Source organism: Patagioenas fasciata, chromosome 5, assembly GCF_037038585.1.
Source record: "Patagioenas fasciata isolate bPatFas1 chromosome 5, bPatFas1.hap1, whole genome shotgun sequence".
Classification (NCBI taxonomy): Eukaryota; Metazoa; Chordata; class Aves; order Columbiformes; family Columbidae; genus Patagioenas; species Patagioenas fasciata.
Genome location: NC_092524.1, coordinates 45481522 through 45498620, shown reverse-complemented (window position 1 = coordinate 45498620; position 17099 = coordinate 45481522). Strand labels below are relative to the sequence as shown.

The window sequence follows — 17099 nt, the reverse complement described above, 5'->3', positions numbered from 1 at the left end:
TAATTTTGACATTAGGGTTTGTAATAGCTGCATATACACCATCGCCTCCTTTTGAAAAAACAAACAACTTTTTTTACTTACTCTCACACTCCCAATCACCACACTTCTTCCATTCTGAAAGTACCTTCGTACTCCGCAGACTTGTTAAAAATGAAACTACCAACAGCAAAATTCTCCCATCCAAGATCCTCAACATTTTAGATTAAATCTAGAATGCATGGAAACTGTGGAAACTGCATCAATGTGCAGTTAGCAAGAATATTCTACATTATTTTTCTCAGCCTAAGAAAACATTGCAAATAAACTTCTCCTTTTCCTTCTCTCATCTGGTTAAACAGAAGTACACTATGCTGACCTGCTAACAATCTGCAAAGTCCGGTGTCCTATACAGTTAATAATTAACTATGTTCTGATCGCAAGACTGATGTTTTGAATACAAAGAAACTAGTCTGGTCACATCAAAATTAAGCCTTTAGCAGAAAGGTTATTTTGTATTGAGTTTGTGGAAGGTTGTGTTAGGGGAAATTCAACAAGTATCAGGGTTTTTTCTGGGTTATAAATGCACTTTTAATATACATCTTCCATCTGATTTTAAGATGGACTATGCTTATATTGATTTGAATGATTGTTAATATAGCTAGTGACAATTTTCTAGTTTTTTTTTTTAATAAACTATATTTTGTGTCCACTGATATATTTTTGATTATTTATAGGTGGTCATTGGGAACTCAGAACGGAATTTTTTTCCACATACTTTTTTGAAATTTTCACACACACTAGATGCTAAGTAAAATCCATTAGTATGGGGAATATATACTCCAAGTCTTTTAAAGGTTCTTGGAGGTTTTCAGGCTCTTGGGACAACTAGAAAATCCATATGCTATCCCTACATCATACACCACAGAGCAATATAACCATGCTAAGCAGATGATCTGTCCTGCTTTTTAAGGAATACCCTCTGTTTCTTAGCAACCTATTATCCAACAGGGAGGTGCAAATATTTTCTCAAATACAAGCTGTGCTTTAAAGCAGTAATTATGCGGGGAGTTGTACACTGGCCATAAAGGTGTGAAGTTGTACTATAACTGAAATGCTACAGAGAGGTTTGTGTTAGAAGTAAGCTTTCCTTCCAGTGCTTCACATTGTTGTCCTGCACTTCCTTGGTCACCTAATCACAATACATCTAATTTGCCTGCAGAAGGGGCTTCAACCTTTCCTGCTCTCCTGCACGGGGGCAGCCTCTTCTCCCTCCCTTTTTGATAGAGCCCCAAGAATCTCCATTCCTTCCCAGCCTGATAATGATTGCCATCACCTGCTTCCTAGCAGGCTGCCCCTCCTCAGTCCCCAGCATGACTCACGCAGAATTTGCTCTGTTCTCTCTTTCCACGAACCTTGGTTAGATCCTACTTGCAGCACAGTTCTCCTCCCTCCTGTTCCACAACCCAAACCCACCAGACACTGGTGCTTAGCCTCATCTGCTGGGCCAGCAAACAGATCATCTACCGGAGGTCAGGAGAGAGAGCACAAAGTGAGCCAGGGTCACCTTAACCAGCATCGTCCTGTGAACAAAAACATCACAGTAGGTGACATGTCCTCCAGTGGCAATCTAAGACTTTGGCCCCTTCCTTTGTCACATGACCTGGTAGTCAGACTGGCCCATTCTATGACCTTGTGCACCAGCTGCCTCCACTGTTAGATCATCCACCCACAAGCTCTCTGTGCACCGGGGAAAACCATAGCTCAGCCCCACCACTTGCTCCTGACTGGCTTTGATGCTGCTACATCCCCAGCATCAACATTCTCTCCCCTTCACTCCCCTGGATTTTGTGTTGCTTAGAGGGTTGGTGACAGGGGACCTTCCCTGGTGTCCTCCAGGAGGTGAAGGGGGAGCAATGGAATACCAAGCAGCTAAAAGATGACAAATGCAAAGAAACCCAGGGAGAAGAAAAGTAGGATGGGCATTTTTTTCTTCTTCATTCCCAAGTCTCTACAGGTTAGGACAGATGAGAGGGAATATACAATACATTTATATTGGAGGGACTCCCTCTATATACTGTGTTGTACAAAAAAAACCCCAACAAAACAAAACAAAAAAAACCGACCACACAACACTTTTATCCCACCAAGATTAACAGCTGGTCAAAAGGGTCTTTCATAATGTCACATACCAGCCATGGAACATGGGACAAAACCCAATAAATGGGCCTAGAAAGGTTAACAGCACCTTTTTGAGTCTGGCAACATGGAGCTGATTCATCTAAAAATGGAAAAGCCAGGTATTCTGATACCTAAAATTATGTACTTCAGTAAGTTTGTGTGGGAAGACAAACAATCAGACCTGCACCTTGAGATCTTCACATTATTACTGTATTTGTCAAAAAACCACTGAAAATGGCTCTGACGTCAGTTTCATATGGACACCCAAACTAATTCTCAAGTCTTTATATGGAGATAAATAGAGTAGGTAGGACAAGCTGCAACATTTTAATTTGTATCTGCAATTTTCAAGTTATTCTGGGCACTGCTCATTGTGTAGCGTAGTCTCAACAATCATTCTTCTAGGTCTGAAGCTGTTAGAAGCCTGATGAGCACAGCTTTGTTCTCTGTGTTATTTGTTCCTCTAGTAACTCCAATAATAAATCATATTTATATAAAATATTCTTTTCCTCTCTGCTTAAAGCCTATACTTGCAGACATTATACAAGCATAAATTCTGATCACCTTTGGACCAAAGTGAAAGATAAAGATTCATGGAGTTATCATAGCTGCCTTCCAAAGGACAAAGTTGAAAGCTTTATAGCAGGCAGAGCAAGATTTCAGTTAATTTCTGTTCTGCAGAACTGAAACAACAAATGTGAGTACTATGATACATGCAAAGATGAACAAGGCTAATGAAAGAGTAAGATTTCCAACAGCTTTCATTAGGATGAAACTATCAACATTTATTTGCAATAACATCTTAGTAACTTTAACTACCAAGCTAGAAATGCAGAGATCCCTTATGATATACTAAAATTCACAGAAGGATTAACTCAGAATTGATGGTGCAATTTAAATAAACCAAGTAGTATGGCCCACTGGATGGCTCTTCTAAAACGCGATTTTGTAGAAAAACAAGAGATGTTGCATTTCGGAGACTATTCAGTATCTGCATTAACAATAAACATCCCAAAGCAATTCATAACTTGATAAAAGTTCTCCTAAGTACATAAAAGTCAACATTTTTTCAGATAACAGCAGTATATCCAGGTGTCGTTATATTTTTATAACAATACTAAAAGGCTCCATACAGAACATAGGGTTTCACTGTGTGGAATATTGCAAAATATGGCAAAAGTACTTAAAAAATACAGTTCTCTTGACTGAGGATGTTTGGATGAAAATACAGATCAACTTTTATGAAATGTCACGCTAAAAAACTTTTTTTTTTTTTAAAAAAACAAGTATCTTCTAAAAGTTAATAAATCAAAGAAAGAAAAGAAACCCTGATTCACTCTTCTAGTTAGGCAAATCTAAACAGGTAACAGTCATTCATCATCCAGATTTAAAACAACTGTTTTTAGCCAGGATAACAAACAGGGAAGCAGTAATAGCTTTTCTTCCTCTTATAAAACCAATTAAAAGCATGACAACTAACAGTGCATTTCTAGAAAACCATGGAACTTGTGACTTACATTACATTGAATCTTGATAATATGTTTCCAGGCTTTGAGTGCCTTACATTTTGCCATATGATTTAACACTGTCACCTAATAACAACTGCCTGAACAGGGTTTGTGGTAAAACACAGGTTTGATATAAAACTGAGATGGGGGAAAAAAAAAAAAGTTTGAAAGAGTAAAATTATATCCTCCAAAACATAGATCTCTGTATGTTACTCATACAGCACTGCCACAGCATTTGATCCCATTGTAAATACATGTAGTCTCAGAGAAATTCTTCTTTGGGCAGGGACTCATTTTAAATATCTGGGACATGCATAAATGAATATGTTTGTCATGTTGTATCACTAATTGCTACAAAAATCAGCAGCTGAACCTAAGTCTCAAAACTACCGCTGGGACCACAAGACCATTGCTTTCCTGATAAACAAAATATGCTCTAGAATTCTATTTGAAAATTTACTGGTTTTCGAAATTAATTTTGCCGATGGGGGGGTGTTTAGTTCACTAATACCTACTTTCCACAGAAAAAATATTTCCAGGTTTCCTTTGAATACATACAGTGAAGCTGTTGTAAGCATAAAGACATCCATTTTGGTAAAAAAGCAGGAATTTGAAGAGGTGTACCTTTTATGTACAGTCATGTTTCAGCTTATAATGAATGAACAATCTGTGTAAAATCTACTCTGACGAGGGCTCTGAGGGGAGCATCATGGAAAAAAACACATTCTTGGAGCTCTCCAGTTTGTACATCAGGACTGAAGAAAAAGACAAGTATAGAGTCAGTGCATACAATAAAAGCTCTAAAAACTCCCTGACTGCCTTCTGAAGTGATACCTGAAGCTGACAGGGACCATCTGATGGAAACACTCCACAAGCCAGGCAGAGAGCATACGTGCTATGTTGCACACTCACATAAAGCATCTCAACTTCATTCTTAGTTTTTCCCCTTTTTCAATAATTCCTTTTTCCACATTACTTGAATGAAAAATAGAACAAGGTATTTTTCCTTTGATCTGTACTCAGCACTGTGGGGAAGGGAAATAAGAAAATGTTTTAATCATTTTCTACCCCTATACTATCTGCACTTAATTCTCACGAACCCCAAGCTGTTGCATCAAATTCAGTCTTGAAGCCATCAGCTATCTGAAATAGGAGACTGCCAACAGAGGAAGGAAATTGCATCCATGGCCTCAGCCCTGTCCACAGCTGAAATTATTTCAGGGTAAGAGGATGGGACCTGGAGGGCAAATGTAACAATTACTAAAAATACTACTGCTTTATAAAGACAGGAGACTTTATGTAATATTATGCTAATAGTGTACTACTATCTTATACTGTTTCTGTAGTGGAATATTGGTTGGAATATCTAGCTTTTAGAAAACTTCATACTTATGAAGTTATCACACAGTGATGTTACATTGAGCTGCTTAGATTTAGCAAAGCTAACTATTAATTAACAGGACAGTTTAACCATGGCAGTTTCTTCCAACAAACATTAACTGTCAAGTACATCACCAGTTTTGTACTCAAAAACAAAACTTGTCAAAAATACATTGCTGGCTGAAATATAACCTGAAACAAAGTAATCAATCCATTCCCTAGCTCAGTTACCACTATGCACCACATCACTTTTATAAACCCTGTTCCTCTGAAACAGTGGCTGCTGACAAGCAACCTACCTCTCTAGCTTTGCGTAACGACTACAGTGTCAGGCATTAAAACCAGCACAGTAAATACACTATGGCAGTGAATCACTCAAGCTTAAAACAAGAAACCTTAAAAATACTAAAAAAAAAAATTAATCAACAAAATTAAAATGAATTCCAAAGGCAATTTGAAATGTGACCATTAGTTGAAACATGCAAGCAAGTAACATTTCCTCAACTACTTGGCATAAAAGTTTGTTCCTTGTGGTAAACTGCTGTGTTTAATACCTTCAATAAGGCATTTGAACTTTTGCTTGTCCTTCAAAATACAACCCACATTAAATTGCCACACTCTCCTGAAGGGAATATGGTTGGAGACTACAAGAACTAAAAATAATCCTCAGCTGTAAAGAAGCAGAGGCAGGTAGGATACTGAAGTAGCAAATGGCATGAAGAAGCAGCATGAAGTATTGAACTTGTTGAGAAGGGGGAAGCCTGAGGAGCTTTCCCACTGCATCTGTTTGTGCTGAAAGAACACTCCACTTCTTCCCTTGCTAGACACTTTTTTAAAGCCAGGAAGTTCAGCACTTCAGAAGTCTGTCACTACTCTCCAGTTCAGATGGAAAATCCAAAAATTTACACCCTCCCAAGCTAGAACTTTAAAAAAGTCTGCTCTATGTTCCAGAAAAATGGGCTATATATGGCATTTCATACACTAAAATAAGCTTACATGTCACTTCCATTCTAAAACCTTTCTAGGATTTATGATCTGCAATTTGGCATAAAAGATACGGGAGTTCCTGCCAAGACAACAGGATTATAGCAGTGTTTCAGATTCAGTTAATAAGCATTAAAGTCTACAAGAAAAACCTCGGATATAGAGCTTCTAAGGTACAGACACTTGCAATTATGATTCATGCTTTAAATGCAGAGGCTAAGGTAATACATCTGTGCTACAGAAAACATCATAGGCATTGAGTAGTCTACAAAGCCACATTTATTTGCACATGTACAGAACAGAGCAACAGATGTTATTGTTTTCCATACAAAATTATATAAAAACAGTATTCACCTTCATAGATAACACCATACCACTTTAAGTTGTATTAAATACATTCAGAAAGCATTCTTGCACGCACACAACATCAGTATTAGGTAGTCCCAGGTAACTCCAACACTGCAATGTAACTATTCCTAGTGGTATGAAGGGATCAAATATTAGTCTGCAACTAAAATAAAGAGAATCCTGGTTGAGAAGCAAGCTGAAGTCTTCCCTCCACTGGCCATAAAAGCAAGCAACATCATTAAACAGATTAACTGTCTGCAGAACATAGACGTAAATACCACCAAAGCACCTGCAGAAGGCAGATAAGAGTGGTGTTCCAGACAGACGAGCTATCCTGGCCAGTGTTAGCATTCCCATTTCATCACTGCTTGCTATGGATAGGAAAAAAGTTTTATAAAACTGGAAGATAGAATTGTATGAGAGCTTGTGATTACAGAAGAAAACAAAAGGTATAGATGCAAATCCATTACTTCCCCTTCCTACCCAGCACTGGAGAGATTACTCCCTTTACTGGGTCTTAATATGTCAACAGGACATCTCAAACAATTTATTTAAAATGCACATTTATTTCTACCAAAAAAAAAAGTGTATGATACAGAAGAAGTGATCACAGCTACTTAAAGGTTTACCTATTAAAATATACAGAGGATCTTAACGAGTACAGGATATTTAAAAAAAGATGCAAAGGAGTGTTAATCTTTTATTTTTACATTTTCAGGAACTTCACATAATTTTGGTAAGTAACCTTTTACAAAATTATGTAAAAAGTACAATAATGCCTGGTAAACAGTCTGCATTTTTCCAAAAGATTTTTTACAGCATGCAATTCTTAAGGCAGCCTTCTCCTTACAAGGAATCCTTTCACTCAAATAATCTTCCGCTGCAAAGATTAGGCTAAGGAAGCTTGGTCTCTTCTGTTAACGCCTTTTGTCTTTCCTGTCTGATTTACGGTCTCTTTCACTCCGTGAAGTTCTCTTGCCTGACCGACTACTTTCTGATATAGATCTCTTTCTATCAGATCTTGAACTTTTATCCTTTGAGCTTTTGGTATCTCTGTTCCCACCTTTCGAGGACTTGTGACTTCTATCTACTCCTGAAGCATCCCTTCGCTTCCTGTCTGTGCTCCTTCTGCGTTTTCTATCTCTGTTATGCCCTCTTCCTCGGCTTCGACTTCTACTTTCACTAGTGCTAGAGCTACTGCTGCTACTGCCCCTGCTAGTACTTCCACTTGTAGTGCTGCTGCTGGTGGAACTACTCCGACTGCTAGTGCTGCCAGTGCTGGAACTACTTCCAGTAGTAGTACTGCTTGAAGTACTACTGCTACTACTGCTGCTGCTACTACGGCTATGACTCTTACCAGTTTTGTTCCCTGCCCTACCCCTGCTTCTACTCCTAGTCTTATTCTTAATTTCTACACTCAGTGTCTGACTCTGTTCTGTCTGTGCCTCAGTCACCTTTACAGATACCACAGCATCTTCATCCTTGTCTGCCTGGGGCTCTGTATCCTGAGTGGACTGAGACAACTGAGGTGACTGTGGCAGCGGCACAGACTGCGGCTGAGATAGAGCCTCAGCCGCAGGATCTGGCTGAGCTTCAGGTGCCTTCTCCTGTTTTTCTTCAGGTTCAGATTCAATTTCTGGTTTGATACCTTTATCCTTTTTGGGAGAAGGAACACTACACACTTTTTCTGGCTGAGCATCACACTCTGCTTCTGGTTCCACTTCTTTGCCATTTTCATTTTCTACAAGTTCTACACTATCAGCCTCATTCATTTCAGCCACATCCTGCTCATTATCCACTGGCTGAATGTTTTCACTTTCCTCTTTTATGACTCTGACCTCTTCATGCTGACCATCCTGTTGCTTGTCATTCTCCCTCACCTCGGTAGCCTCTTCTACTTTCATCTCCATTTCATGTTTTTGTTCATCCTCTTCCTGTTCTTTCTCTGCATCACTATGCCCTGAACCTATTTTTCCCTTTTCCTCCCCTACCTCCTCCATTTCTACATCATTGTGCTGATTACCTGTCTCCAACTCTTCCACCTGCTGAGCCGCCTTACCCTCTTCCTGCTCCTTGTTCTGTTCTTCCTTCTTTTCTTCTTTCTGCAACTCCTGTTGTTCCTTCTCCTTCATAGATTGTCTTCTGGGCCTGGCCTCCATTTTGTTAATCTGCTCTGCAAATTCATTTCTCCTGCTTTCAAAGATTGCTAAGGAATAAATGCATAAATAATAATTTCAGAAAACCTACTGACACTGAAGTGTATTTGCCCCTTAATAAGCTAATAAGTTATCAAATTGTTTTAATTTATAAATACTGCATCCTTATTCATTCTGAAGTAGCAAGCCATTCATGCATAATGAAAAAGACTGCTAGTTACCTTAAGAAAACAAAGCAAAGGGGATAGTCAGCTCAGCTGAGTATCAGAACAGTAAAGCCCTAAATTCAGTCTAATAAAGAGTTTTTGACTTCATTAAAATCAATCCAACCAACAGTATAACAAAATAATACCTTAATTTCCTGGTATTTATATATTAACAAGGTTATACTTCCTAAGGTAAACAAAAGACAGAATCAGCAAAAAGCTGGTTAGATATTAAGAAAGCTTAAATAATATAAGCTATTCAGACAGGTAAGCTAGCTTATTCCCCAACCCCACACAATGAAGAAACATTTTGTAAGAAAAAAAAAAAAACACCCAATACATTCTCAGTTTAATAAAAGAAGAACAGTAGGACTACCATCAACTGCAGTATTTTAATTTGTTTTCCAAAAAGAAAATTATAGTCATCCTGTGAAACAGAAATGAACACACATTAAGGAAAAAAGTAAAAATTATTATCATCAAGTTCTAGTGTTGTGCTTAAGAAAATGCTTCTCAAATCCTTCGTAAAAATCTGCATTTCCTTGGGTCTTCAATCCATAGAATCTGCCTTTTCAAAAACTAAGTTGCTGCACAGGCATATATCTGGGTGCTAAAGGTAATATAAAGGACTATGTTTTAAACACATACCACTGAGATTATTCATACACCTCTCTTGACTTCTTGTAAGAGGAGCAAAGCACATCAAACATAAAAATAAGTCACTGAAAGAGTAATGTTCACTTATGATGAACACCCATGCAAGAAAATAGTTTGCCCTAACCATGAAATTAACATATTTAAGCAGAGAGACTTAAAATTAATTAATACAGCAAACAAAGGGAAGCAAGAACAAGGGCCTTTGTATCAAAGACAACTTACCGTTCATCTTTTTCTGTGAGTCTTCCATCAACTTTTGTGTAGCAGGACACATTCTGCCAGGTATGTAGAATAAGTGGGGTTTTGTCTTTGTTCTAATGTATTTAATTATTTTAGCATTATGTTCATTCCATTCTTCTTGCTGAGAAATGAAAGAAAATAACCCTAAGATACACTAAAAATAGTTTTAAAAAATATTTAAGATCAAAACTAAAACTCACCAACTGCGCAAGCTCAACCTTTTGCTCTAGTAACCGCAGCTCTGTCTGTTTAGCACGTCTTTCTTCAAACAGTTCTCGCCTTTCATTTTCAACTTGCTTTCTTTCTTCCTCTGCCTGCACTTCAAGTTTTTGCTCAATTTCTTGTCGTCTCTTTTGCTAAGATAAATAAAGAAGTATCTTAAATATTTTTTCTAAATCAAGAAAGTGTTCTAGTTTGGCCCAATTAAAACTTCGAATTATATATGCCATTAAAGGCATTCCTAAAATCGCATTAAGAAACATCTCCTAAATTGCAGGTAAAAGAAAAGAGTGTCATTGTTTGCCAGCACCTGATTTTTTATGAGTCAGCTATAAAATTATGAACCCCTGTAGATTTCTGTCTGCTTTTTTGTCATTCAATTTGGATTTGAATTTTCAGTGCAAGCTTCAATGCTTTTTTCCCCTAATGGCAGAAAAAAATGAAATTGATTTTGGGTATTCCACTTGGAGGGGGAAAAAAAAAAAGTAAACTCCCCCAGAAACAAATGAAGGACTGCAGACTGCTGTTTGTGACCAACAGAACAAAGTACACTGCAAATACCTTCTGCATATTCGCTGCTAACTAGATATATTACTGTAATATAGGAATGCCCTGTTTGTATGTCCTAGACAGCCATATGCTCAGATTGTACAATAGTTGTCTAATGAAAGAATATAATGCAGTGCCTGGACAACAAAATAGCTATGTCATAAAACTCCTTAGGCCTCTATTTTGTTTGATTTATACTTCAGTGTTTTTTGTATGAAGAGACCAATGCCTATACAGGAAAATGCTGCAAAGAGCAGTAACTCCTCAAAGTCTCTTCGTGCAAACAGATACTACTAAAAATTAGACAAGGATTCTGTGTTTCTAGACCATCCTAATCCATAGCTTCTTGTTCTAAAGGCAAGCAGGCAACAGAGAACTTTGGTCCTTTCTCATGTGCTACACAACAAGTTAGATAAAACAGCTGGATATCCAAACACTGAATCTTAAAGTAATCAATACCAACACTGCAAGCCAGCTATGCTAACACAACACAGAAAAGGTTTTAAGTTTAAAGACTGCATCTGCTTCCACTGGACAGCTGAAAGCAGGACTTTTAAACACTGTTTTTAATCTAAAGGTTATAGCATAACTGAATAACCCATTTAGGGCAACGGTAAACAAATACCATGCGCTCCACAATTTAAAAGGCCACACTAGGAATAGTTACTGTCATCCTATATACAAGTTTTTTGAAGTTACCATTAAGCTATAAAAAGCCTTCACATCAGTACAATCACATGTGCATTTATTTAAAAACAAGAGCTCTTGTTTTTAATACTGAGAGGGGAAGCCATTTGTAATCAAACAGAAAACTTAATACAACCATTCATTTCTGTATACTTGGTTATAACTTACACATCTGGAACACAGCAGGGTGAGCACTGCTTTAGCAATATTGAATCACCATTACTTACAGAAGTAGCCCATGACCTATTAAACAGTTACCTGAATAAATCTCATTTACTTTGAAATTATCCCCAAATAATATACACACAAAGATAATCTATTTTGTATTTTACACGTTTTAAAAATGTACTGCAATTAAAATCAAACAAACTCAACAAAACGTTGCCTTTTCACTTTTGCAATGCTAAGAAATACTGTTGTAGAGTCATGAAATTGTTAGAGCCCCTTTCCTGCCAGCCACCACAGTTCCACTAAAGCAAACGAAAATCTACAGGGACTCTTGCCAATTTGTTGCACCCACAACCTAGACTGTGGGGAATGTTCATTCCTATTTGAAGCAGCATAACTATAGAATTTTACTTTATTATTTACAATCTAGATTCAGACAGAACTAAAAGTAAGTACCTTCTCAGTAGAAACTGTGGACTCCTGCTTAAATTTTTGAAGAGTGCCCATCAACAAGCCAAATATACGTCGATTCCTGAATAAAAACAAAAGGAAGTTTGAGATTCAGTTCAAGTACTAAGATTTTTATTTGCATAAGTGATCAGAGAAACTTTCCACCTCAGAGACATTTATTTTTAAAAGCTCAGTATTACTCAACGCCATTAGCAATAGAACACATATTGACTGTGCCAACAGTCAAGGATATAATTTACAGTGACATATCATATTTTGCTTAAGAGCAAGACATAGCTCTTACCCATAACACAGCACAGTTAGCACTGGGAAAGTTGGAAGCTTGCATGTTTTACATCTGGAAATAACGACACTAATGAAATATTTAAAAAAATAAATCCAAGAGCAGAGTACTGAAGAAAAGCTTCAGTAAATAGAGTGTGAGTTATCAATACGGTAGTGAACTGGAAGGTAATTGGCCTTCGTGATAAACATAACTCCCCCACCCCACTCAAAGGATTAAGGAGAAACGGAGCCACAGGGGAGCGAAAGCTTATCTGCCATGGTTTGCCTAACAGTGTCACCTCCAATGAGACATGGCACTGTGGGATGAAACCAGAATTGCTCTCATCCAGTTCAGTGTTGTTTTGAGAAAGCTTAGTAAATAAAATTCTTCAAGGAATTCCCTTCTTCTGAACAAGAACTAATGTATTGAATTTCACTCTTTCTTTCTTTCCATTTAATCCCAAATGAAGCCTTTACAGAAGAGGCAGACTCTTATTTGCCTTGACCTTTTCCCCAATAAAGAGTGAAAGGTAATGCTACTCTCTTCACTTAGTACCACTCTACTACCGTGGCACAAACCTGACATGGAAAGGTAAAGGTATCCGTATATTAAACAGTAGAAACAGGAAGAAATAAAAAATTGACAGCTAGAGATTACTCAAGGTGTATTTGTATATGAATCACATCCCAGAAGAAATGAAGCAAAATCAAGAGTTCAATGGATGCTGTCCTTCTGAAAAGCCTCTTCTGATAGAAGTAACAGCAGTCTGTTAGTGGTAGTGTAACTGTAAAAGAAGCAAGGAAAGTGCCTTTTCTGTGCTAATTGATCTGTGGTCCCTGTCAAAGAAGCTCTCTATAGTTCCTTATTCCAGTGATCATTCTTCTATTTATTTGAGGTGTGCATTCTTATTGCATCAGGTGAACTGCAGACTGAAGTGGATGGAGTTCAAGAGGTTGGACACGGTTGCAAATTTGCTTTTCTAACACCTTTTCCCAACAGAACTGCATTTTTGCAAGAATGTTTATGAGCTACCCTGACACACACACACACAAAAATATAGGAAAAAGAAGATACACATAGGAGGAATCTAGAAAGAAGCAGGCAAAAGGAAGTTTGGACTGCATACATAATAATGAGCCTGAAAGTAATAAAAGAAACACATAATACTTACTGCATTAAAAAAAAAAAAAAAAAGGAAAAACCCCAAAGTCTCCTTCAATCAACAAAATAAATGATGTACCAAGACAGTTGTAAAAGTCCAAAATAGTAAATAACCAATGAAGCTATATGTACTTCTGTCTTGACCAGTCACAACAGCACTAGCAAACCTTTTCCTGTAGGTGGCTTGAGAAGTATAACAGAACCCACCAGTTACATTAACTATGTCTTGCTGTGAAGTATTTTTAACATAATATTAAAAAAAACCAATTTTATACCATTAGGGTGCCTCTTCAATGTCATCTTTGATACATTATAGCATCTGTATAACACTCTTAAAATCTAAAACTACTTCCTGTGCTAGCACTCAGAAGCACCACATAAGCACTTGAGAGATTTCTACATACCTTTGTTTTCCTTTCTCATCCATATTTTGATCTTGTATAAGGTCTCGACGTGTTCGCTCTTTGGAGGTAGCAACAACAGAAGATGGCAATGCTGGCTACAATCGAGAAAAACAAATTACTGTGTTCAGGTTCAGGTAAATGTGTTTCTTCCCACACAACACCATTTATCATGTGTTACCTTTTTAATATCGTCATCCTCTGCATCGCTTTCTTGGCGTGATTCTCTTCTTGTCCGACGTTCTCCACCCAGCCTGAGGAAGAGAAAGCATTAGTGGTCACCAGAGAACATAGGTATTTAGGACAGCATCTGGTCTAACACAAAAAAAAAAAGTCAGCGTATCTAGTCAGAAGAACGGACACTTCCAATGAAAATATTCCCACTGTTCTCATGACCAGTACGTAGCATTTTACAGACAGAATCTACTGTCGGTAAAAACCACTGAGAGAAAACAGTTTAGATTTTAATACGACTTGTACAGTAAAGTAAAACAGAGGAACCCATATTCATACCGTATTTGACGTTTTACAATACCTTTGGAATTTATGTTTTCAATGTTTGCACTTTTCTTTTTTCCAGAATCTCTAAAATGTTTACTGGTATAAGGGGATCTTGTGACGGATTTAAATGCATCAGGATATTAAGTTTGGTGTGATTTTCAAATGAGAAGTGCTATTTAAGTTACCTAGCCAAATACCTAGAAACAGGTGAGAAGAGGCAGAGCACTTAGGACCTGAGAACTTGGACGAACTGAGGCTTTAACAAAGAACAACTAGGCAGAGGGTTGAATAAATTATTTTCAGCTTTCACTCTCCGCTTTTAGCACAGCACTTCACTACTGGTAAAGCCAATTCACAGTATTCATTTGTATTAACTCAAAAATTCAAAAGCAAGCCTTGCTTTAGTCAGAAACTACCACTGCACGAGTGCCCACAGAATGAAGCTCTGTATAATTAGCGACATCTGAAGGATCCGCATCCATGTGTGAAAACTCAAAATCTGAGCCAATTGTCATACTGTATGCATTCAATTTATTGAGATCTCAGTCATAACTCAATTTGTGCCTACTGTAAAGCAAACCTAGGCACTAAGCAGAATATGATACGGCAGACTGTACATCAAACAGAACAGAAAATCCCAAGAATCTTCATATTACTACATTTTTATATTATTGCTATAATCATTATGTTGCTGTAACATATAAAAAAAATTCACTGTAGTCAATTGCTATCATACAAATGTATTTCCAACAAGTCTCAAATATGTAATCTCTCAAGAAGACAGTGAAAGTCATCAGTTAGAAACAGTATTTTCCTTACACAGTATTTTCAGTTTCCTGTTATAAATTCTCATTCTGACAAAGGAAGTTATCTGCATCAGTTTTTGCACCCACCTACTGGTTGCCCCTTCAAGATCCCTCTGTTTGGCTGGGGGTCCTCCTCCACTATCCGAGAATCCACGCCTAAAAAGAAAACACTTGTAATCTCTGAACAAGTGAAGCTAATCCCAGGTCCACCTTAAACCTGCACAATCAAACAGTATTTTGGCTTTGCGGTCGTGATATAATAATAAGTTTTACTCAGCTCTAACATAATTTACTGTTATTTCTGCAAGGAAGTGTTTAAACATACTGCTTGCGGACCAACTAATTTAAACCTGAATTTCTGCACTTACTCAACTGAGTAGCCGCACTTGAACATGGAGCTTCATTATGTTCAAGTGCCTACATTTGCAATAACTTTCAAGATGTACTAAGACTTAATCAGTAGTTTAAAATTGAAATTCAATTTAAAAAAATCCACTACTTACTCTATTAATAAAGAACTACAGAACAAAAATTGTCCTTGTCGTTCTACTTGAGACAGGATGAAGTAGAAAAAAAAAAGGGGGGAAGAAAGGAAAACCCATAACAAAACACTAGTGGCTTTACATACACAGGTTTTAAAATTCTCATGGAGTTCAACTCTTTCTATTCTCCCTAGAAAAGCTACTAGTTTCTTAATTACAGAGAGATTGATTTTGAATGATTTCAAAGAGACAAGGCTGCAAAGGTTAGGGGAAACCACCAGTTTAAACCTGGTACAATTCAGAACTAGACAATACTCTAAATATCAGATTATGATATAAACCCCCAAATGCTCTGTGGGCCAGCTTTGATACCTGCTTACTGAAACAGCAGTACAAGAGCAGCAAGGTCAGAAAAGAAACACAAACCCCCCAGCGTACAGATAGCAAACTAGGGTCAGGGTCAAGGCTGGAAAAGACCCCACTGCCCACTCCTTACCTCAGCAATAAGCTCCCACGGCCTCTACCTCCACCAGGGCCTGTGAGGGCTAGCAGTCTGTTTTGAGGGGGCCTGCAAGAGACAACAGCCGCTGTTAGCAGGACCTAAGCCGCAGCACTAACCCAGGCGCTGCTCCTCGCCCCACCAGAGCTGACCGCGGCCACAATCGCTCCCTCATGCACCCCACAGCTGCCCCCCGCCGCTGCCACAACGGGCAGACGCCGCCAGCAAACCGCCACCCCTCCCCGTTGCACCAGAGGAGCGGGGACGGCCCACAGAAAGGCGCGGGGACGGCCCACAGAAAGGCGCGGGGACGGCCCACAGAAAGGCGCGGGGACGGCCCACAGAAAGGCGCGGGGACGGCCCACAGAAAGGCGCGGGGACGGCCCACAGAAAGGCGCGGGGACGGCCCACAGAAAGGCGCGGGGACGGCCCACAGAAAGGCGCGGGGACGGCCCACAGAAAGGCGCGGGGACGGCCCACAGAAAGGCGCGGGGACGGCCCACAGAAAGGCGCGGGGACGGCCCACAGAAAGGCGCGGGGACGGCCCACAGAAAGGCGCGGGGACGGCCCACAGAAAGGCGCGGGGACGGCCCACAGAAAGGCGCGGGGACGGCCCACAGAAAGGCGCGGGGACGGCCCACAGAAAGGCGCGGGGACGGCGGCCTGCAGGCAGCTCCTCACCACCCGCCCCTCGGGCCCCTCACGCAACCCCCCTCACTCCAGGGACACTAGCACCCCCGACCACCCCCCGTTCCTCACAGCCCCCTTTCCGCCGCCGGCGCCCCCGCCTCACCTCACGTCATTGGGGTCCCGGCCCGTGAGCTTGCGGATGTTCTCGTCCACGTGCTTGAGGCTCTCCTTGGCCTTCTCCAGCTGCTCCTGCAGCGCGCGCACCGCCACCGCCATCCCACCGCCGCGCGGCCTAGCCAGAGCCTGCCGCAAGGCACCGCTGGGTAACGGAGAGGAGAGGCCCCGCCCACGCGCGGCGCGGCCCTCCTGGCAGCACAGCACTCCAGCAGCCGCGGGACAGACCGGTGCAGCCAATAATCGTACCAATAATCGGGCACGAGAGGAAAGGGCACGCCCCGCGGGAAAGGCTCACTGTAGGCGTCCACCAATTACAAAGCCCAGCGGCAGAGTGGCATCCCGACCGACCAACTAGCGGAAGCCTCTGCCGCCAGAGCTGCGAATCACCAAAGGGGTCGCTAGAGTGACATCACTCGGAGCTAATGAGAGCTCACTCTGTCATTTTCC

At 39.8% G+C, this 17099-nt stretch overlaps 2 protein-coding genes across 4 annotated transcripts in view; both read right to left on the bottom strand.

Moving 5' to 3' along the window:
- MIA2 (MIA SH3 domain ER export factor 2) overlaps positions 1–354 on the bottom strand; it is a 37822-nt gene extending 37468 nt beyond the window's left edge. For all 3 annotated transcript variants that reach the window (XM_065838387.2, XM_071809421.1, XM_071809420.1), the window contains exon 1: positions 82–354. In XM_065838387.2, coding sequence (XP_065694459.1) covers positions 82–196 — 115 coding nt within the window. In that variant the 5' untranslated portion in view covers positions 197–354. The remainder of the gene's footprint in view (positions 1–81) is intronic.
- A 5936-nt stretch (positions 355–6290) lies between these two features.
- Positions 6291–16911, bottom strand: PNN (pinin, desmosome associated protein). The gene is made up of 9 exons (XM_065839179.2): positions 16639–16911; positions 15843–15914; positions 14952–15020; positions 13739–13811; positions 13561–13655; positions 11716–11791; positions 9837–9992; positions 9619–9757; positions 6291–8583 (listed from the first exon to the last, which is right to left on the bottom strand). The coding sequence occupies exons 1-9, from the start codon at positions 16749–16751 to the stop codon at positions 7295–7297; spliced, it is 2082 nt and encodes a 693-aa protein (XP_065695251.1). The 5' UTR covers positions 16752–16911; the 3' UTR covers positions 6291–7294.
- Positions 16912–17099: the final 188 nt, after the last annotated feature.

Coding starts and splice junctions, on each gene's coding strand:
- PNN (XM_065839179.2), bottom strand. CDS start 16,751: ATGGCGGTGGCGGTGCGCGCGCTGCAGGAGCAGCTGGAGAAGGCCAAG. Junction 15,915..16,638: donor CGGGACCCCAATGACGTGAG/GTGAGGCGGGGG, acceptor TGTCTCTTGCAG/GCCCCCTCAAAACAGACTGC. Junction 15,021..15,842: donor CGTGGGAGCTTATTGCTGAG/GTAAGGAGTGGG, acceptor TTTTCTTTTTAG/GCGTGGATTCTCGGATAGTG.